This window comes from Solanum verrucosum, unplaced genomic scaffold (genome assembly GCF_900185275.1).
Source record: "Solanum verrucosum unplaced genomic scaffold, falcon-dt-bn FXZP01000060.1, whole genome shotgun sequence".
In the NCBI taxonomy this organism is placed as follows: Eukaryota; Viridiplantae; Streptophyta; class Magnoliopsida; order Solanales; family Solanaceae; genus Solanum; species Solanum verrucosum.
This window is the reverse complement of record NW_026020129.1, coordinates 1256754-1279768: the sequence shown is the minus strand read 5'-3', so window position 1 is coordinate 1279768 and position 23015 is coordinate 1256754. Positions and strand designations below refer to the sequence as shown.

Genomic DNA, 23015 nt, shown 5'->3' with positions numbered 1-23015 from the left:
ATTGTCTGATAAATGGTATCACTGGAACCCTGTCTTGCCTTATTACTGTTATATATGCTTTTAACTCTATTGAAAATAGAAAGGATCTGTGGGCAGAGTTAACACTTATTGAACCAGGGGTGGACAGACCTTGGTTAATTGCTGGCGACTTTAATGCTGTGTTATATCCAAATGACAGGCTATGTGGTGCTCCGGTTTCTTTAGCTGAAACTCAAGACTTTTCCAATTGTCTTCATACTTTGCAGCTAAATGAAGTATCATGGAGAGGAGATTATTATACCTGGAATAACAAGCAATTGGGAGCTGATAGATTTTGTAGCAGGATTGATAGAGATTTTGGCAATATGGACTGGATGATGACTTGGGGACATGTGGTTACTACTTATGAGCTACCATACATCTCTGATCACTCTCCTAAGCTACTCACAATTGAGGATAATCACTGGACAGGCAAGGCACCCTTCAGATTTTTCAGTGTATGGGCAGAACACAGTACTTTCATGGACAACGTTGCAGCAATATGGCGTAAACACATGACTCCAGGAACAATGGCTAACATTTGGGCAAAGCTGAGGGCGTTAAGGCAAGTATTGAAAGTTTTGAATAGGGAGGAATTCATAAATACTACCATTAAGATAAATGCTGCTAGACAAGAATTGTTGCAAATACAGGAACAAATCATCCAACAGTGCAATGATGAGTTATTATATAAAGAGAAACAAACACTTCTGGATATTGAGAAATGGAGTCTTGTTGAAGAAAGTGCTTTAAGACAAAAGTCCAGGGCCAAATGGATAAAACTTGGAGATAGTAATAATAAATACTTCACAGCTATGATCAAGGAGAGAACTAACAAGAAGCTAATGCTTGAGCTTACTTCACTCAGTGGCACTAAATTGAATACACAGAGGCTATAAAGGGGGAAGTGGTGCAATTTTATAAGGCACTAATGGGGTCCAGTACTATGCTTCTTCCTGCTGTAGACAAAAACACTATGAAGAAAGGACCCACAATTACTTATGAGCAAGGAGTCGAATTATGCAGAGATGTAATAGATGAGGAAATCGGGAATGCACTAGCTTCTATTGGAGATGATAAAGCACCTGGAGTGGATGGATATAATGCCTACTTTTATAAGAAGACTTGGAGTATCACCAAAGATGACATATTGATGGCTATTAAAGAGTTTTTTCATACCAGAAAACTTTATAGACCAGTTAATTGCACTGTGATCACACTGGTCCCTAAAACTGCTAGTCCTATGAATATCAAGGAGTACAGACCCATAGCTTGCTGCACTATCCTTTACAAAATTAATGCCAAAATCCTAGCTGCTAGGATGCAGAAAATTATGACACATATAATCAGTGAAGCCCAATCAGGATTCGTACCAGGGAGAAAGATTGCAGATAACATCATTCATTCTTGTCACTGAACTTGTTAAAGCATATTGTAGGCAACATATTTCTCCAAGATGTATGCTAAAAATTGACTTACAGAAAGCTTATGATTCTATGAAGTGGTCATTTTTAGAACAGGTTCTGGAGAACCTATGCTTTCCTCAGAAATTCATCCAATGGATCCTTGAATGTGTGCATACTGTGAATTATACAATCATGGTAAATGGTGATACTACACCCCCTTTTAATGCTGCGAGAGGGCTTAGACAAGGTGATCCCATCTCTCCATACTTATTTGCTATATCTATGGAATACTTAAGTAGATGTCTTGCTGAAGTTAGAGAAATAGAAGGATTCAAGTTTCATCCTAAATGTGGCAGATTGAATATAACTCACTTATGTTTTGCAGATGACGTGCTACCTTTTAGTTGAGGGGATCAGAAATCTGTAAAGGCCATATATCAGTGTTTCCAAAAGTTTTCCCAAGCATCCGGTCTGCAGGCAAACATGACTAAAAGTTCCATATACTTTGGTGGTGTCCCTGACCAGGGTAAAGTTGATATACCCCAGCAGAGTAGTTTTGGATGTGGTGAATTCCTTTTCAAGTATCTTGGTGTCCCTCTTTCCACTAAGAAACTGACTATTATGCAATGGTCACCACTAGTGAATAAAATTGTTGCTCGAATCTCCTCTTGGACTGCTAAGACACTCTCATATGCAGGAAGAATACAATTGGTTCAGTCTGTTCTCTTTGGTATCCAGGCCTACTGGTCCCAGCTTTTCATTATTCCTACTAAAGTTCTTAAACTTATTGATTCATACTGTAGGAGTTTCACTTGATCAGGAACTAATACCATTAACAAGAGAGCATTGATAGCATGGGAAAAAGTTTGTCTTCCTAAGTCAGTTGGTGGCATGAATCTTATCAATATTAGACTGTGGAATCAAGCTGCTATTGCCAAGACTTGTTGGGATCTATTTCAAAAAACTGATAAGTTGTGGATCAGATGGATTCACTCTTTCTATATAAAGATTCAACATTTCTTCACTGCACCTGTACCAAAGCAGGCCTCATGGATGGTCAAGAAAATCTTTAATGCTAGACTGATTTTAGAGCAAACACAGAAACAAAATGACCTGACAACTATCGGCAGCCTATATCTGAGCTTACTTGGAAATAGACCTAGAGTACCCTGGAAGGGTTTGATGTTCACCAACTCTGCAAGACCAAAGGCCATTGTTACAATGTGGCTCCAGATACAAAACAAGCTACCAACTAGTGATAGGTTGGCTTCATGGGGGATGGATATAAACCAACAATGTACTTTGTGCCAGCATGATTTTGAAACTAGAGATCACTTGTTTGTATGTTGTGAGTTCACTAGAGCTATTTGGAGGAAGTTGTTGACGTGGATTAAATGGTCGGAGTATACCACAGATTCTTGGGACACTCACACTGCCCAGTTCTTCAAATTGATGTATACAGAATATAGTCATGCAGTGTGGATAGAAAGGAATCGGAGAGTATTTGAGGGAAAAAGTAGAAGTTTTGAATACATTGCTATAAGACGTAGCTTATATGTGTAGTATGAGGGCTCCTAAGGCCATTAGCACTAGGATTCAACGACTTCTCTTTCTATGAAGTTGTGGCTCCTTTGAATTTTTCTTTTTTAGTTAACAAACTGTGATGTAGTTTGTTATGAGCTGTAAATACCATTTGGTGATTAATAAAAATATAGTTAATTACCAAAAAAAAAAAGAAAAAGGAAATAAGCTAAATATATCAGGAGAATTTTCATGTAAACTACCACTCCCAAGCCAGTACTCCTTAGAAAGACTAATTAAGTAAGTAAAAGTATATCCTCTTTAGTAGCTTAAGCTTTTAAGATGAGATGGTCACACATTGAAGTACGGTCGTAGAGCTCGCAGAGGTCTTGGATTCGAGTCTCACCACCACTCATTACCACATAGAATTTTCACGTGCATGACCCATGAAAAAGAATTAGGTTAGCATGTGATGGGTGTATTGAAGATATAATTAAGTAAAATAAAATTCTACCCTTTCTAACAGTTTAAACATTCACATACTTTAGCAGTTTAGTATCTTACATTGGTTGAGGGAATGAGATGTTGTCTCATTATATGATCTGGGACAATCCTCACCTGCTACCGTTTGAGGTTGAATCCAAAGTCCATTTTCTTAATGTGGTATCAGAGTCGTGTTTATTCATATTTTTGGTTTATCCATTGTTGGGCCTCCATGTTATGTTGTACATGTCATAGATGTCCAGTTTTAGGCATGCGCGAGTGGTAAGTATCCCAAATCAAGTGAGGGATTAGGTTGTTGACTCCTTATATGGTTTTGAGCAATCGTTATTTCGTTTGAATGTCCCACATTCCCTGAGCAAATGGACTATTGTCTCCTTATATGTTGTTGGACAATCCTCACCTTATGAGCTTGTTTTTTGGGTTGGACTAAGCCAAGAGGTTAATATTCATAACATGATTTCAAAGTGAGACCCATCCCCTATTTTGATTTACCAAATGTTGGGCCCTCGTGTTATACTTTCAGAACTCTAGATATCCATCCCTAGGGCAGTGTTTTGGACGGCGAGAGGCGACAAAAGGCGACAAGGGCCTGCCTCGCCACGCGGCGAGGCGAGCGGCGAGGCGCTCGCCTTTTTGAATCGAGGCGCCAATTAATACCAAATAAGTGGATATATATATAATAAAATATTACTAAAAATATTTATGAAATATATATAATAATGAATTGCATATTTTGATATAATTACATACAAAATAAGAGGAGTATAATTGTTAAAGAAGAGAGAAAATATAATAAATATTAAAAGTATAATTTATTTTATAAATAAAAAAGGACACTTATCTAGAGAAACTCTTTGTCTCTAGTTTTCTTTTTCAAGAAAAGTTGAAAAGACTCTACTTTTTGAAAAAAGATAAAAAAGCTGTACTTCCTTTACTTTTCAAGAAAAAACTCCTCCTCTTCTTCTTCTCTCTTCTTCTCTGTACTTTACTGTACTTTTCAAGAAAAAACTCCTCCTCTTCTTCTTCTCTGTACTTTTTCAAGCTGAGCAGCAGCAGCAGACGCGAACTCGCAGCAGCAGCAGTCGCGAACTCGCAGCAGCAGCAGTCGCGAACTTGCAGCAGCAGCAGTCGCGACAGTCGACTTCAAGTTTCCAATCGCAGCAGCAGCAGTCGCGAACTCTAATTCCAGTCGAGGGATTGATTTCAAGTCTCCGGTCGCGAAATGAGGAGCAGCAGTCGCGTCATAAGTTTGAAAAAATACCCAAAAAAAACCCTAATTTGATTATTTGGCTTTTTAATTTTTTAAATTCAGACTTCTAAAAAAAAAGAAGAAAAAGGCGACGCCAATTCCACGTCACCCCTTGCCTTGGCTCGCCTTTTTGATCTCGCCACGCCTTGCCTGAAATAGGCGCAAACCCCTCGCCTCGCCTCGCCTTGTCGCCAAAGGCGAGAGGCGCTCGCCTTTAAGAACACTACCCTAGGCATGTGGGTAAGACATGGAGGTTAGAATGTTCCACAAAGATTAAGAAAATGGGTTGGTCGTGGGAATGCTTACCTCATGAGCTAACTTTTAGGTTGAGTCAAATCGGAGGGCCATTTTTTCTTAGCAAATATCACATGTAGTAGTCGTCTCATAGCCTTCCACTTGAATAAGAATCCTCTTCGCATCCAAATTTTGGTTAGTTATTTACTAGAGTTGGTGATTATGATAATATGATTTGCTCTTTTTATTGAAAAACTTCCTTCTTAAAGTTATCTTTTGGGAATGTTCTCAAGCTCACATTAGATATCTAATCTACATGTTACTTTTCCTTGCATCTATAAGTGCATCCTCCATATCCAACCTCGGAAAAGGCCGCTTACGTGTTTGTATCTTGTTCACCATTGAAGTGTCCGTTCTTTCTCACCAAGTTCTGTGTTTTTATAGTATTAACCAAGGTGAAGTTTTATATAATGTGTTGTGTGCCTTCCATAGTTTATTTGGCTCGAGAGTCCGTTGTCAGAGTGTTTTGTGGTAAAGTATACTTGCCAGTTTCTTTTCCTGATATTTAGCTTTGCTATGGGCAAGTAGTAGGATTATTTTCAGGTATACTATCAGGATTCCTCCATTGAGAAGGATCAGAAATTACTATTTGTTAGGAGTTCCTTTTTTGCTTTGTCGTGAGGACATCCTGTCAGCCCTTTGTTTCACTTAAGTTTTTTTTTTTTCTCTTAGGATGTGTCTAGTTTTAGGCAACAACATACCTAGTGTAAACCCAAAAATGGGGTCTGGGGAGGGTGGTGTGTACGCAGCCTTACCCCTATCTTGTGAAGATAGATGTGTCCAGTCTTAGGAAATGATCAAAATGGTCCTTACTGTATAGGGGTTGGATGGTTTTGGTCCTTGATATATAACACCTAATAGAAATAGTCCTTTTAAAGTATGATATAAGTTATCATCTTAGGTCGTAAGCCCTGAAACTAACATTTCTCTCCCAAAAAACTGTTCAAATTAATCTCAGATCCAAATTTACTACTCACTTTCTCTTCTCTGTCAAAACAAATAGACAGGCCGCTTACCGGTAGGAATTCTCCGGTGATAAATAACATGAAATCTTGAACTTCAAAATTGCTTGATGACCCTAAAACCCACAAAGAAGCATAAGCACAGACAAAAAAGCGGACCAAAAAGAAGTAAAATAAATTTTAAAAAAAAAGTCCCAACTTCAGGTTTGAAGAATGCATGAACATAGAGAATACCACAGAAAGAGGAGGAGAAAGGCAAGCAAAATAAGAGCAAAAAGAAATGAATTTTACTTGCATGGAATGGTATTCCTCAAGGCAGACATAGTTTGTTTTAGTTTGAAGTTACTATGTCTTCCTCCTCAAGGAAGACATAGTAACTTCAAACTAATTGATATAATCATCTGAGCAATGTATCCACTGCATATTCCAAATTGTAGTGTTTTCAATTAATCAAGCTTCTCGATCTTCTCCTACAACGGAGAAGGTGCAAAAATGTGTGATAGAAATTCTTCAACTGAAATGCCTTAAATTCTAGCATCAGGTAAACTCAGATACTCCCAGTGTTAATCTCCCTCTCTCGGTCGAAAAATAGCACGGGGAACTACATTCCAGCACCGCCCTCCACCATCTCTCCACAAACTCCAGCAGACGACCCGTCAATTTTTAAGGAACTGAAAACATGAATAATGGTAAAATAGAAAAAAGAGAGTTCTAAAGAGGAAGCTACGACAAACAAAGGTGAGATTAGATATGGCAGTGGGGAATAATTTAGAGCCTGTTTGGATTGACTTAATTTGGATTTTTAGCTTTAAAGAACTTTTGTAGTGTTTGGGTATGATAAAAAAAAAGTGCTTTTGAACACTTGTTTTAAAGCCAAAATAACAAAAATTAGCCAAAAGTCATAAGTTAGAAATCCTAACTTGTGACTTTCGGCTTATAAATCATAAACTAAGTCCATCCAAACAGGCTCTTGGGCTACAAAGTTTGGTATAGAAGAAGATAGAATAGCTTCCAGATGCTTTTGATTTCTGCCATTGATAGTGGTTATGTGTTTTGACAGTGAAGAGTTGTGTAACTCAGCGTTAATTTTAACAGTTTTTTGTGGAGACACATTTGTTTAGGGCTTAAGGACCAAAATTGTCAAATTTTACCATATGTTACTATTTTTATTAGGCATCATATATGAAGGACCAAAATCATCCACCCCCCATACATTAAGGACCATTTTGATCATTTTCTCTTGTTTGGTGTAAAATGTTTTGCTTGATGAGATCATTTTCTTAGTCTGATGCCTTGTATCATTGAGAATATTTATGGGAAAATATTTCACCTTAATGATGGTTTTAAGTCATTTTCCCTTATAAATATCTCAATTATTACTCTATTTCACATGTTTTAAATAAACACTGCTGTTACTCTTAATATTCAGAACTAGTAAATGGACCCGCGCTTCGCGCGGTTAGAACATTCTTCTTTAAAATTATTAAAATAGAACTTTTCTTGTATTTTGATGTTATAGTATTTTTTATATAAATTTGTTTTTAAGAGTATATAGGTTATTCAATTGTAGTTTACCTTTTGTTTTATTAAAAGAAAAGGCAACATAACAAATCATAACACTATTTTCTCCTAGTTTACATAATTTCATTTTACAGATTCATTAATTTTCTTTTGAAATTTTACAATGGTTAGTTGATTTTTATCATCTATATGCATGGTTACATAGTGTCTTTAATTAGAGAGTCAAATGAATATTATTCTCAATTTTCTTCGTTGCAAATTTCGTTAGTGTAACACAATCAATTACTTTCAAAATATTAAATATTTTTTAAAAATATATATATAACTAATGTGTTTATCAAGAGCAAAGGTTCCATAATCATATGATATACCAATAAGTAATATGTAGTCATTATGTGTTTTAAAATTAAAATGTAATCTTCCAAAATCCAAATTTCATATGTTATATGGTTATGATAGTGTTTTGGAATTGAAATTGTGCACAAACAAAACATTAAGGATCCTTGTAAGGATGAAAGAGAAGTAAGGGATAATGGGGAAAAAGTTCAAAAAAGTACTTTGGTGTGAGAGGAATAATCATCAATGTGTATCATATAATTGTAATTAATTGCTAGTTTTAATTCTATTATTTGACTTTCTATTTTCTTTTTACTCCTGTTAATATTAACATTATTTTGACAACAACAAAAAATCATATAAATTTTTAGGCTTGATCTCTTGGAGAAGAAAAGATTTCTTTGGAGAATTTCTAAATAAATGTATTCTATAAAAAGTTATTTGTGAATCTGCAGTAGTTGGATTTACATAGAGTATGTACTAACAAATACTTATAACAATAACTTTACAGAAACATAAACAACAAATTTAAAACATGTACTCAAAAACAACAATTAATATCATAAGCATAAATTAATGACAGTAAAAAAACATACCAAGATCTGTAACAATAGAATGAAACAAAAAGGAAAAATCGAGCCCACTGAATGCACGGTGTCTCCTTAAGAAAATTTGTCCCCTCTAGTATCCGAGATTAAAAGAAATAGATACTCTCAGGATGAAACAATTTTATTCACCAGTGTTATGATATATAAACAACAGTGTTAGTGAGTAACTCAAAAGGAGCAAAGTATACAAATATTTAATTGTGCAGAAGAAGAACAAGAAGAAGTTCAGAATCAAATATTTAATTGTGCAGAAGAAGAAGAGGATGTTCAGAATTTTCGTTGTTTTAAAATGAGAGGAAACCCCTCTATTTATAGACAAAAAAGGGTAGTGTGAACAAATGCTTATTGTGCCTTACCGGAAAGGTCACAACTCTTTGGAAAAGTCACAACTCTTCGGAAAGGTCACAACCTTTCATAAATGTTACAACATTTCATAAAAGTAGCAATTTTTCATAAAAGTCACAACTTTTAATAAAAGTCGCAACTTTTCGATAAAAGTCACAACTCTTCATAAAAGTCACAACTTTTCATAAAAGTCATAACTTTTCATGAAAGGGGAAGGATAGTTTGGGAAATAAAATAAATTAAACGGGAATCCTGGTTTGTGGTGGCGCCACGTAGGCGGGTCTAGGGTTCTCTTTTATATATGATATATGATTATCACCGAGACATCATCTTATGCTCCATCCCCACCTTCTGCGTTTATTTCAAATAACACAGCCCTTAGTACACAAAATCATCACTGAGACATCAACCCTTGCCCATGCTTCTGCTATTACCATATGGTATTACCTACCTTCAAACCCAGCTAATTTCTTGAAAATGATCTAATAAATAGTTTTCCGAAATTATTATTTATCAAAAATATTTAATATTATAAAACACACCTTAAGAAATGATATTATCTACAGCGTATGAGCTGCCAAATTGTGATTTTCTTTTATTATTGTATCTGTATGGTTATAATTCATGGTATCATTTTTTTTAATTGTAAAATCCTATTATAATTCAACAAGTAACTTATGTTCGATGTCATAGGTGGAGTAATGGAAAGTTGCAAGTCATTGTGGGGACGGTATGTATCATGAAGTGCCTTGACTTCTTACTTTTTTATGGCAATTATCATATTTGGAAGTGATTTTCTTTTTCAGGTGGCATTTGGTATGGGAATTAACAAGCCAGATGGTTAGTAAGTTACTTTTGACTTCTCTTACCATATAAATTCATACATCATTTAGTATGGGAATTAACAAGCCCAATGGTTAGTAAGTTACCTGGTTATATCCTTTTGACATGTCTTATCATATAAATTCATACATCATTTGGCATGAGAATTAACAAGGTAGATGGTTAGTAAGTTACCTGGTTATATCCTTTTGACATGTCTTATCATATAAACACATACATTAGTGAAGATATTATTCCTCCCTGCCCCCACCCCTCAGTGTTTAAGAAAGGTTAGTTTAGCATTAGTTTCTTTAAGCAAGTTTGTGGATCTCGCACTATAAACAAAAGGTTTATTTGATAAAACAATATGATATTTGAAGAATTCTATCCCTCTAGATTGGATGATATTGATGGATTAAGAGTCGGAGAATAAACTTTTCTCGGGTATGTCGTTTTCATTGTCCTAATAATAATCTAGTTATTATATATCGAAAAAGAATTGATCTAGTCTATTGTCTGACATGCGACGTGATTAAATTCTGAGTTCCATATCTTAGGCATTAAGATTCTATTTTTTCGTGTATGTAAAAAAATTACTATTTATTGATTTCTTAACCATACTCTATCTTCATCGAATTTTTCTTTTTTCTTCAGAGCCAATGTTCCTTTTCCCAATCAAGATACATTGAGAAACATAAGAAAATTAGTAGCAAAATAATTTCAAACCAGAAAAAGTAAGAAAAAGGAAAACATATAGCACTAAAGAAATACCTATATTCTTCAGCAAGACAGCAATTAGTTGACACACAAATATTAACAAAAAAAAACTTTCTATTCAGTAGCTCTATGGGGTAAAAAAGGACTCTAAGAAAATATCCTGTTCACTAAAATTGAATAATAATGGAAGTCTTATTTTTTCCAAAACAATTGATGAAAATGTATCCTTGTGATTCGTTCAATACTATGCTATTCCAAATGTTTGTATTAGTAATCTTTACTTTGTTTGTTGGATCTTTAGGATTTCTTTTCAACCAAAAGGGAGTGAATTTTTTTTTTTTTTAAAAAAAACAGTAGCATCAAAAGGGAGTGAATTGCACGCAGAATAAGAGTAAAGGGTAAAAGCAAGTGAAATTAGTGAAAGTTGAAAAAATCTAAAAGCAACAACAAAAAGGTATCCTTCCAACAATCTGGAAATCAGCCCCTCTCAGATATGTGAAGGAGGAAGGCCGAAGTAGGGATGGACATATGATATTTATCCCTGATGGCCAACTAGAACAATGACAGAGCAGCTGCAGCTAGGGAAGGGTAGAATGTTGGACTAGATCATGGATGTGAGGTGGGAAGAAGCAGCATCGACGACAATGACAACCGATAAAGTAGGATATGGGGATGGATTAATGGGGTGGGATATTCTGTTAAAACCTGTTATTATGCGGAAATTAGGTGGGTTGTTGAAAAAATAATGGGGAAAATAGGTGATGAACACATCTGGTAGCAGGACTAAGAAAATTTAATGCTGTTAAAAGCTGACTAGCATCCCTTGGAGAACATCCGTTAAAATTGTAAAGTGCACAAAAGTAAAAAAAAAAAAAAAAGAATAAGAAAGAGAGCTGATGATGTAGCAAAGCTAGTTGCTGACTATCTTTCTACCGGCATTGGTAGCACAATGCAGTGTAGACTCTTAACTAGGACAACTATGGTTCAAATAGTTTCATGTGAGAAAATTCAAAAATTTAAGATTTATTGGCAAACTTGTTTTTTTTTTTTTTTTTGGATAAAGGTTACTGTGTATTCACAATAAGCTCATCATCAAACAAATGATGAGCATAGGTCAACATTGGCGAACTTGTTTCTGACAGGTCAAACTTCTTTCTCGATTCCTGTCACTTAGTAGAGATGGAAAACCGATCTCATTTGTTAGTCTGTTTTCTTATTAGATCTTATCAAGAAATTCGTTTAAAAAATGTACAAATTTCTTACTCTTTTAAGACATTCAGAAGCTATTGGAAATGGGCCTTCCCTTTTTCAACAGCTTACCCATAAGATCGCTGGACCACAGGTGGGAATCTGTGTCCATTTTTCACCTAGTTCTCAATACTCATCTTTCAAGAAATGAGAGGAGTTCTTTTCAAGTAGTCCCCTAATATTTGTAAGCTTTTTAACGTATGAAACAAAAATATACCTAAGCTTCTTTCTTGTGGAATCTGAATTGTACATGTCTATTAGACATCAATTTCCTTTCCTTTTTTTTTTTTGAAATAGACATCAATTTCCTTTCTTGTTGCTGGATTTTCAATGAAGTAACCTTTAACAATCAAAAACATAATAGTAAATCTTGTTCATTCAATTAATTTGTTATTTCTTAGAGATATTGTCTGCTGATGTGATGAACTGACTCCTTATTCATAGTCAGATTTGTCGTCCATCACAGCTTGAGCAAATCAATGGAGACTTACTACCAGGTCCTAATTCCCTACCCCTGCTCATTTCACACAATATAGGCTTCTCTGTCTAACTGCCTTTCCACAGGAAAGTGGTCGAGCTGGAAGGGATGGACTTCCTTCTGAATGCGTTCTTTTCTTTAGGCCTGCTGATGCTCCTAGGCAGGTAAAAAAATTAGACTGATGATGTTAACGTTTTAGGGAAAGATGATGTAATTGGTGGCTGTTGTGATTTTTGGGCAGAGTTCTATGGTCTTCTATGAGAATTCTGGATTAAAAAATCTGTATGACATAGTACGATATTGTCAGGTATGGCTGGCTCCTCAACTCTTCATTTTGATGTTTTCTGTACCTTTTTGACTTGGGTAGGATACGGTTGGCTGTTGAAATACAACAACAACATATCCAGTGAAATTCCACAAGTGGTATTTGGGGCGGGTAGAATTTATGCCATACCTTACCACTACCTTGTGGAGGTAGAGAGGCTAGCTCTGGAAGACCCTCGGCTCAAATGCAGCAATTCCAGATACAAAGAAGAAAATATAGCAAGTCACAAGGAAACAGTGTAAATTCTACCAGAGGGGAGCAACAACAACAACAAAGTAGTGCAATAATCGAAACACGATAAACAACATACTCGGATAGAGTATTAAAACAATAATAAATAATGATGGATATCTAAAACAAGAACTATTGTAATACATTTAGTACAAGGTTGGCTGTTGATATATTTTTTCATATTAGTGGTTGTGTTCTCTATATAGATGCCATTCTGGTTCCGTGAGAATCATATGACCTTTTATTTATCTTATTTGTTTGCTATTAAAAAAATCCATTAGTAAGAGATTTCACTCGAATGATATAGCAACAGCTTGTTCCTGCTTAAAATACTATCCAAATTGAGAATCATAATATTATCAACTATCAAATTGCGCTGTAGAAATGTCCAAAAAGACAGAAGATTTTGCTGGTATGGAAGGGTAAAAGTAATCTAATTTCTTAATAACGTTTGAACGTCACCTTACCATATCATATATTTATCTAAAACCCTCACCATATCCGCATCGACACAGACAGTTCAGATGATAAACATCTTGTATGCCTTCTCTTGTACTCCTTTAGTTTCTGTAGTGTTTACTCCTAAAATAATTCTTGAAGAATTTGACAGTAAAATTTCATGCAACAAAACTTAATTACCTCTTCTCTGTTTCAGAAAGACTTCTAGACACAATCCTGTATCATTCTTGCTCATTTCATGTGAAAATTCCCATTATAATAGAACTACCCGATTAACCAGTTCTTTTAATCTAGGAATTTTACTATTTATACTGCTTTTTGTAACTTGTGAGCACCCAAGGCTAATATCACATCTCGAAATAGTTCCTAAATCACATAGTGCTTTTTGTGCATTTAGTAATTACATTAGCTATGTCCAGTCAAACAATATTTTGAAAGAGGTAATGCCGCCTGCTATTTCCAGCTGCACTTTTAGCTTAATTCTTTTGTCATCTTATGAAAATACCATACTGAGAATTCTGCGCTTCTCAAGAGGATATAAGCTTGTATAGTCGATGCAGTCTCTTCCTTTTTTGCTGCTACTATGAATGGATAGACCTCCTTTGTGCCAATTATTTATTGATCTCCTACAATGATTAACCAATAGAAAACTTGGTGTCATAATTAGAAAATGAAAAACACACCATATTGAGGTAATATTGAGGTGAGTTTGTTTATACCATACACTCAAATTGTTCACACTCAAACTGAGAACAATAAATGTTTAGAATTTGATGAACAATTTCTGTTCCAAGTGACTATAAGTACAACACAGGATAAGCACTAACTTCGTAAATGAATGAGAAAATTTTCCTGCCAGTTTTTTAGCTCTTACTATAAACGTGCATACTATATTAATGTGAGATGCTCTTAAAGTACCTGGCTCCTGAATACATCTTTTTTAAGCTGTAATCAAATAGTTCAAATACAGTTGCTGACTAGTTATATTCCAAATGCAAGAGAGCTCGCTGAGATGTTATGATGGTTATCCATACATGTCAAAGTAGGCATGATGTTTCTTGATTGCTTAATCTGTGGTTGTACATGCATTATTTAACCAGTAAGTGACAGTGGTATAACAAGTATATCAGTTTTATGGTTTTGTTAATTAAGAATCAGTTCCCCAAGTTAAAGGGAACTCAATTTCTACTAGAGTTCATATGTAAACAGTAATTGTTAACAATAAGCTGGAGGTATAAATATCTTTTGTTGCAGTCTAAAAGAGAGTGCCGTCGAAGTGCTTTCTTCCGACACTTTGCTGAGCCTTTACAAGAATGCAATGGTATGGTTAACTTCTTAAGTTGGATACTGATGTTAACTTGTCACAATAGCCAGAAGAGCTCCACAACTTCACTTGACCTTCATCTTGCTCAGGAATGTGTGACAACTGTGCCTTTTCAAATGAGGTGGAAGAGCTGGATGTCTCAAGTATGTTGTTTTGACTTTTGTATTTGTACCAATCTTCTATTATGTCTACGAGTTGTCTAAAAGCATGGCTTTACCTGTATAGTCTGTCTTTTGCAGTCTTCGCTAGTTATGATAGTTTTAGTTTCCAACCATTTTTTTCTTGGATTCAGTATGATCCTTTTGCTCTGATAGTAAATTGCTGCTATACATGAGCAGTAACAGATGCTCTCCTTTTACAGTCTCCAACATAATTAATGATTATCCTAATAGTGAAATGTATAAGTTGCACTCCAATTGGTGAGCTAGGTGAGTTTTTCTTATATTGTTGTTTGGTTATTATGTCGTCAGTTTACCATTGCATCATTTTCCTTTTCCTTTTCTGTTTTTTTTTAAAAAAATACGTCACGGTGGGCGGAGGGAGTACTGGAGAAAGGGGAAATTCAATTAATTAATATCTCATTGTAACAGCCTCTTGTCAATATCCATTAGTTTGATTTAATTGTATTTCATTGTCAATGCTTCACCTATTCTGTTTCTGTCACAGAATCTGATGTTCCTTAAGTGCACTAAAATATGAAGTAACTACTCTCTATAAGAATTATCAACAGAAAGAGAGAGAAAGCACTTGTTTGAAAGCATGGAAAGGAAGAAAAAAAGGGAAAATGTTTTCTTTCTCTTGTTTGATTTACAAATATAAAGCGGAAAGGGATAATGTAGAAGACCGTAGTTTTCTTTTGGGTCCAACTATTCAGTTGAATGAGAAGAAAGATGGGTTCAAGTTTTCCTACTGTTCCATTTCCTTTCCAATCTAAACACAGAGAAATGAATAATACTCCCTCCATTTCAATTTGTTTGTCTTACTTTCCTTTTTAGTTTGTCTCAAGAAGAATGCCTCTTCCCTTTTTTGGTAATTCCTTAATTCTAACTTTCCACATGGTATGTTTAAGACCACAAGATTGAAGGGAATTTGGTACATTATATATATCTTTAGTTTAAGACCACAAGATTCAAAAGTTTTCTTTATTTTCTTAAACCCTGTGTAAAGTCAAAATCAAACCAACAAATTGAAACAGAAGGAGTATACAGTAGCAGATCTGCAGAACACAAGATTACGTAGCAAAATACCATTGATCATAGTGGAGCAATGACATCTGAATGGTTTCCAAAAAAGTAGCTTTACTGAGTAAGACACAAGCTCACGAAATGTGAATTTTTACTTGAAGATGTATATATTTTGCTTGTCTTTTGTTTGTTATTTTTCTAGACCCTTACCTGGACCAATATAATATTATGCAAAAATTTGAGCTAAGGAAGCTTTTTCTTGTTTACGCAAAGAAGTTGGGTTGGTTTCTTATCTAAGTCTGAATTCTGTAGTAGACATACAAGGATGACACTTTTGTAGAAGAATTTTGAAGAGTGCTACACCTCAGTCCGTATAAATTAAGATGAACTGTATTTTTTGGTTTCAACTTTGTTGTAGAGAAAGCCTTTTAGAAGATACAGCACCTCCGCTTGACATCATAGACTCCTTGTAAGATAGAGTCAAAGAACAAGGACACGTTTTTTTACTTGTAGATGTGGCTTCAGCACAGCCTATGTGCTAGTATTAATTTATGTAACCTTTCTCCCAAAAAAAAATAAAAACAAGGACGACACTGCATCATTCTCTTTTTTCTCTTGAAATGGAAAGAGAAAGGTTTAATTCAAGGGGACCGGGATTTAGGGGGAGGGGCACTTTATGATAGGAGAAAGAGAAAGAGCATGGTTAGTGTGTCACTGGGCTAGTGGAGAACCCGTAGGAATGGGGATGACTACCCATATTCACATTAGAAGTCAACAACTTCAAATTCTTACTTTTAATTGAGAAATATTTTTTCACATAACAGTCCAAGTAAGATGGATCGATGGGCATATAGATGATATATACTAGTGTTACCGATAAATTCTCACATTGATTAAGGGAATCTAAAGTGGTTTATAAAGATTTTGGGCTACTTCAATCCTTGTCTTACGTGGTTGGATGCTCAGATTTTGATATGGTATCAGAGCTAAACATTGATATGCCGGTTAATTGTCTAGTACTCATTTAGTTCTCCAATCTTTCGAATAGGGCTAATTCTAGTTATTCTCTTCTCAGCTCATTCTTACTATTTTGGACTTCCCTATCACTAATAATCAAGCTTATTGATTCATCCTATGTTGCTCGGACTGTCCAAAAATGCAGTTGTACCCGTGTCGGATCCTCCAATTGCACTACTTTTGGAGGATCCAACACGCACCTAGTGACATTTTCGAAGAGCCCAAGCAACATATGATCCATCCCGTAGTCTACTTTGCAATTTTCTCTCTTAATTCCTAGCTCATTGAGTCAGCTGTCCCAAGTCTACTCCTATTTGAGTTACTGCAGCCTCATCACTTTTAAAGAGATTTCATGTTTGAACCGAAAAGTTAGGTTGGTTGTGGGAGAGTGTAAGATATAAAGTCACCCGATGATTAAGGGCATCCTTTATCAAAAAATTAATGGTTTATAAATATCTACTCCACTAATTGACTTAGGGTTGCTTTGGATGCTCAAATTCGTTGACAACTAGTTGCAGCATGAGAAATCATGGTAGTAGATTTCTTAGCTCTATCTCTCTCTCTCTCTTTCTCTCCTTTTGTTGGGCACATTTATCGTTGTTATGATTGCTATGTACCACACTTAAAAAGATATCATCCTTTCAAGATTTTTCATATCTACAATGAGATGTTTCAAACTTAATCTTGTTTCCCCTTAGGAAGTACCTTTCTCCTTACGCTATATTTGTGTGCAGGTCATGCAAAACTCATTGTGTCTATGCTGAAAGATATACAAGAGAATGATCAAAGGGTTACAATGTTGCAATTGGTGGAAAAACTAAAGGTTAAGCAGAAGAACCTAGGTAAGATTCACACAATCATGGTATTGTGAAAAATATGCATCTCCTAGAGAAAAGGAAGTCCAAAACAGAGTCTTGAGCAAAAGCAGTGTCAGTATAATTAGGGCAAATCAATCATTTAAGTTAAAGGGGAAAATATGGCTGCTAAAAGTAGCTTCTACATGGATATAGCTTCTGTCTCTTGTCCCCAAAGTTGGATTGTGTTCCCCCATTAGGGTATCTCCAACCCTATCCTCTATTTTACTCTTCAAATATAGAGTTCTTTATTTATTCAGACAATCAACTCTAGCCCAATTCTCTATTTTACTCAAAAAAGAATTTTCTTCTCTCCTCAATATTGTATTATTATTTCTGTTTAATTTTTATTTTCTTCTTTCATAATATAAATCCTTTCTTTCTTTTATCCAAATAATCATCCTATATAGTTTTCATGTAATATAAAAATTTGTTTTCAAATTCTTTATTTAGTATAGAATTATATTTTATTTTAAATTTCTAAAGAACAACTACGAATAACTGAAAAAAGAAATCAACAAGCACAACTGCGCAATCTCAACCACACCCCGGCATCAGAGAATTCCAGGGATTTTCTCTATTTAAAGTAGGAGATAGCCAGGTATTCCCCTTTATCATGCGTGTGTGTGGGAGCAATTTGTGCTAGCATTTTGGCGCTCGCCTATGGTTCTCAGTCCTCTTTCGCCGAGATCCCTTTTAACATACACTAATTCTTTTCCCGAAATATTGTTAAATATGGAAACAATCAACCGGATTACTAAATTATTGTTGTGATTTTTAAAATTATTATGTTATGTATTGCATTGTATTGTTATCTTGTATTAAAATTATAATGTTATGTATTGTATTTTTAAATTAAAATTTTCATCTTATCATTTTAATTTTGTATATTTTCATAGTGAAAAATGAAAATTAATAATATATCAAATTATATCACTTAAAGTAACGAAAATTTTAAAAAATATTTGAAATATTATTAATTTGGGATGAAAGTAGTATATATTAAATTATATATTTTTAAAAATAATATATTAAATTTTAAAAAAAAAATTACGAATATTAGAGATTTAATTAATAGCCTTACATGAAAAATAATACGTTAATTCCAAAATAATAGAAATAATAATATAATATTTGAAAAAGTGAAATAGAGAGTATGTATAGTAGTTCTCCAAATTCAGAGAACTACTATTCAACTCTCTATAATTGGAGAGTAGAGGGTAAAATAGAGAGTGTTTGGAGAGGGCATTCTCTATTTTACTCTCCAAATATAGAGAATGGAGAGTAAAATAAAGTAAGGTTGGAGATGGTCTTAGCAAGACTGTGTTCCCCCTTCATTCATTGTCTTGTTCAATGTTTATATTGAGAGCTTAATGTCAGTCTAACTGAGCAGATTCTTTTCAAATTCATTAGTCATTATCACTCTGCTACTATTCTCTTATTTTGCTTGCAATTTTAGGTGTAATGGACACAAAACAGATAATGCATTCTTCTTGGTATACTCAGGTCCCGATCTGAAAAAAGATGAATTGGAGCAACTTGTCATCAAGCTTGTTTTGGATCATGTTCTTGTATGGACTCTTTTCAAGCACTATTTTCTTTTATGAATATATTAGAATAGGAATTTGACCGCCCAGCAACAAATGTAAAATCTGATTCCCTGGAACATAGCTAGCTTATCAAGGATGGAAAACGCGTAGGTTGAAATTCAATATTGTCAACATTGTTTTTATCAAAACTAGTAGGTGTAGTAACTTGCAGATAAAGATGTGATATAATCTGTTCTGCATCACAGAATTAGAGTTTGATGATTCCTGTTTTATATTCTAAAACTGCACAAGGACTGCTTGTTATTTAAATCCCAAGGTTGTTGTTTCATAGCTTACTGTACTCATGTCCATAATCTGCTAATTTTAATCTTTATTTTTCTTATCAGAAAAGTTTGTTGCCGAGAACAGAAAGTGGGGCACAATACTGGAATCTGACTTCCTATTTTTTCTTTTCCAACTCCAGTTTTCTATGTTAAGGGCTTACTTTGAATGCACTTTGTTATCAAGCATGGCAACCACTATTAGAAGTTTTTTAATATTATGCTGTTAAAATTTAGGAAGAAATGAGAGTAATATAAGCTTCTCTAATCACTATCCTTTTATCTTTTTTCCTGTGGTCCTTGCTCCCAAAATCTGCTTATTTTAGAGAACTGTGACCTTGAGAGAAAGTACCCCTATATTCTTTCTGCAAATACATTTGGCAACAGGACGGAAGTTCAGTGGAGAGTACCTTTCATGTGGCATTTGCTTTTTGTTTTTTTTAGGATTTGGTCTTTGCAATTATACAAAAAAAAATATTCTCTGTGCATATGCCATCTGTATCCAGCTTTTTACTGCAGCAACTATATTGACGATACCAATCACTGGTGCCTAGATATTTTCTAGTTGATGACTTTGTCTTATCAGTCTTTGCTGCTTTGTTTTCTGTCTATCAAAAGTTATTTTCTTTGGTATTCCCTTTTTCTATTTTCTTATGGTCTTAGCCATACTTGTATATTTAAAATACTGAGAAAAGAAGCTTGATATTTAAATGGAGAAGGGTAAAGGGAAGGTCCATCCTAACAATGCCCTAACCGGACCTCAGGTATTTCTCTGTTGTCACAAAAAAATACTGAGAAAAATAATCCTAAAAGGAGCTCTCTTTCATTCCTTGAGAAATACAACTTGCTTCACGGCTAGGAAACCAATAATGCCTTCACTTTTGCTTTCTGATACATTGTTATTAGTGCTTCTGTGTTGCATGTGTACACATTAATTGACACAAATGCAGTCTCTGTCCAGAGAAAGCTAAGGAATTACTCAAATTAGCTAACCAGCAACATTTCTGATGTTGCTATATATATTTGTCCGGTTTAGTAGTATCTATTTAGCTGCCACCTCAAAAAGCTCCATTTTTTCTGAGTAAAAAATTAAGTTGGAGGGAAACAAATTTTCAAGTATTAAGGTGTGATCCAAGATTTGGGCAAGGGTGTTGAAGAAGCTAAATTTAGGATTTCCTTTTTGTTTATTATAGATTATAGGGAAAGTAGAATTTGCGACATGACCAAAAGTACAAACTACTAAGCATATAAAATGAAAATCCTTTTCCTCAAATTTTATTTTCCCCCTTTTGTCCTGTACAGAAGAAACAAGACAGCGAAATACTGGATATGAAAAGTGACTTTTATCTCCTTTCCCTTTTTCTAAGCATTGAACTAACATCTTTGTTCCTTTTCCTTCCCTGCAGAAAGAAGAATTTCAGCATACAGCCTATGCAACAAATGCATATGTCACAGCAGGACCTCTGGCAAAGCAAGTATTGCAAGGTAAGTACCCTTCTCTTTCAGATACACAAATATGCAGCAACTCAACCTTCTTTTATTAGCGTGAGGAGAATTTTGTATTGGATAGTGTAGAGAAGAAAGACAAAAGAGCTTTTGGGAATATTTCAGCAATGATTATTCCTTTCTGTTATTAGCGTGAGAAAAGAATGAAGAGACCCTCTATTTGATATTTTCTTATTACTTAAAGGAATTGTCTTAGTTGTGAGAATTCTGAAAAATTCTATTGATTTTCTGTCAGTTTAGTTTGTCAAGTTTTTAGCCAAGTAGTTTCAAAAATGTTTTCCAGCAAAGTTTTTGCCTCATTTAGTATTCAAGCTGAGTTTGAGCTTGGCTTGAAAGAATGCTATAAATCAAGCCCAGGCACAATTTTTTTGGCTAAGCCAGCTATTTATCGTCTCTGTTACATACAATCAAAGAAAGGAAAAGGGCTTCAAGTCATCGTAGAGTCCTATAGTTATCTAACTTCTTTTTCTGGTTAACTTTCAGGTAATAAAATTATTAAGGTTGAGATGTCAACTAGACAGTCAAGGACCTCAAGCAGTATGAAATCATCCAAACGAGAAAGATCAACAGGATTGGATGATAAGCTTGACGAGCTGCGAAAGGAACTCGCATCCATCCATGGGGGAATATTCCCTCATTCTGTATTATCTACACAACAAATCAGTACCTTGAGTGGACAGAAACCAAAATCAATTGAAGAGGTGTGTTCCTACTGCTTTGCTTACAGAGTTGATGTTTTAACTTCTAACTTTTGGTGTTCCATTACTTGTTATCTGATTATAGTTTATAAAATCTTCAGAAAAGAGGAATTTGAACTTTTTTACCTCCAATAGTCTGGTATTCCTTTCCATCCATGTCAAAGTAATATTTTTTGATGAAGGCATCCATGTCAAAGTAATCTCTACTTTGCTAAAAGAAAAATCTAGTGACTGGTACTGTTATCCACTAAAATTCTGGACCCCGATTTTACTTAAAACAACAACAACAATACCTAGTGTAATACCACAAGTGGTGTCTGGGGAGGGTAGGATGTATGCAAACTTTACCCTTACCTTTGTGGGGTAGGGAGGCTGGACTCTGCTTTTACTTCTCTCATGAAATGTTTTCTTTTATACTATTCTAAAAATCAAGAAAGAAAGCAATGGCCGCTTCCACAATTTTCCTCAAACGTTCACATTTCTAACGCCTGCTGTAGTAATACTGCCAAATCAAGTAGACATTCATTGAGACAGATTAGTAATATAAAAATGAGTCCCAAGTTGAGCATCTGATGATAAGTGGAGTGTCAAGTAGGAAAGTTCTTACTCTTTGGAGAAATGGACAGTTTTTGAGTATGGCCAAAGAAGGGAAGTAGGACAGTTAAGTCGACATAGAGAGTTCAGATTTTTCAATGGTATTATCTGAGGTCGCAGGAATTTGCAGAGTAATTGAAATCCCTGCATGCTTCATGTGCATGCGACATAGTTATTCCAACGCATGCTCATTTACGGGCCTGTTTAGTAGGTGAGATGTAGAGATGCAATGTTTCTTTAGTTGTGAAAATGTAAACATCCTTCTAGCTAAGAGCTGAGACTGCTATAATTTACACTATCGCATTGATAGCACAGCCTTAGATCTTCTCATGTGATGCAATCATCTGAATACTACTGTGTGTTTTATGCAGTTGGAGAAGATAATTGGCAAGTTGAAGACTGAAAAATACGGAAGCAGAATTCTTGAAGAGATTGCTAATTATGAGTCTGATCCCCAAAAAGATGCAGATGGAAGCAAAGAGACCAAAGGCAATACTGTTAAGAAGTTGAAAACCAAGAAAGCTCTTGTAGTCCTTGAAAGCAGTGAAGATGAAACATGAATTTGTGTTAAATCTTTTTTAGAAATATGATCATACTAGTACTTATTGTTAATTTTGTTGGATCACACTAGATATGTTATTGATCATATAGTACTTGTGCGTAATACAAGTATCTGATGAATGGTGAATGAATCTTTTGCAGGAAATTACTCCAAATGTCCTTGGAAATGGTTGGTCTTGAACTTTTGACCCTCGCTTGTTATATGGATAAACCTTAAAGGTCAAAACTAAAATTTCTTAAATTTAATATTTAGTTCAAGATCATCTACTTCCAAAGTCATTCTTGTAAATTATCCTTCAAACATAGGGAAATTGGTTTTGGCCAAACTTAACCTAGACTAGTTTGCACATATTAGGTTATGAT

At 34.8% G+C, this 23015-nt stretch overlaps 1 protein-coding gene across 3 annotated transcripts in view; it reads left to right on the top strand.

Annotated features, from left to right (window-relative positions):
• Nucleotides 1-22772, top strand: part of LOC125826513 (ATP-dependent DNA helicase Q-like 2) — a 77835-nt gene extending 55063 nt beyond the window's left edge. The window contains exons 9-20 of one of the 3 annotated variants that reach the window (XM_049505863.1): nt 9458-9494; nt 9571-9604; nt 11996-12048; nt 12116-12193; nt 12271-12336; nt 14299-14365; nt 14458-14511; nt 17304-17411; nt 18930-18994; nt 20700-20778; nt 21283-21500; nt 22463-22772. In XM_049505863.1, the coding sequence (XP_049361820.1) occupies nt 9458-9494; nt 9571-9604; nt 11996-12048; nt 12116-12193; nt 12271-12336; nt 14299-14365; nt 14458-14511; nt 17304-17411; nt 18930-18994; nt 20700-20778; nt 21283-21500; nt 22463-22651 (1048 nt within the window). In that variant the 3' untranslated portion in view covers nt 22652-22772. Of the gene's footprint in view, nt 1-9457; nt 9495-9570; nt 9605-11995; nt 12049-12115; nt 12194-12270; nt 12337-14298; nt 14366-14457; nt 14512-17303; nt 17412-18929; nt 18995-20699; nt 20783-21282; nt 21501-22462 lie in introns of those variants that run through there. The other 2 variants (XM_049505864.1, XM_049505865.1) reach the window with 2 other exon arrangements.
• The last annotated feature ends 243 nt before the right edge of the window (nt 22773-23015 follow it).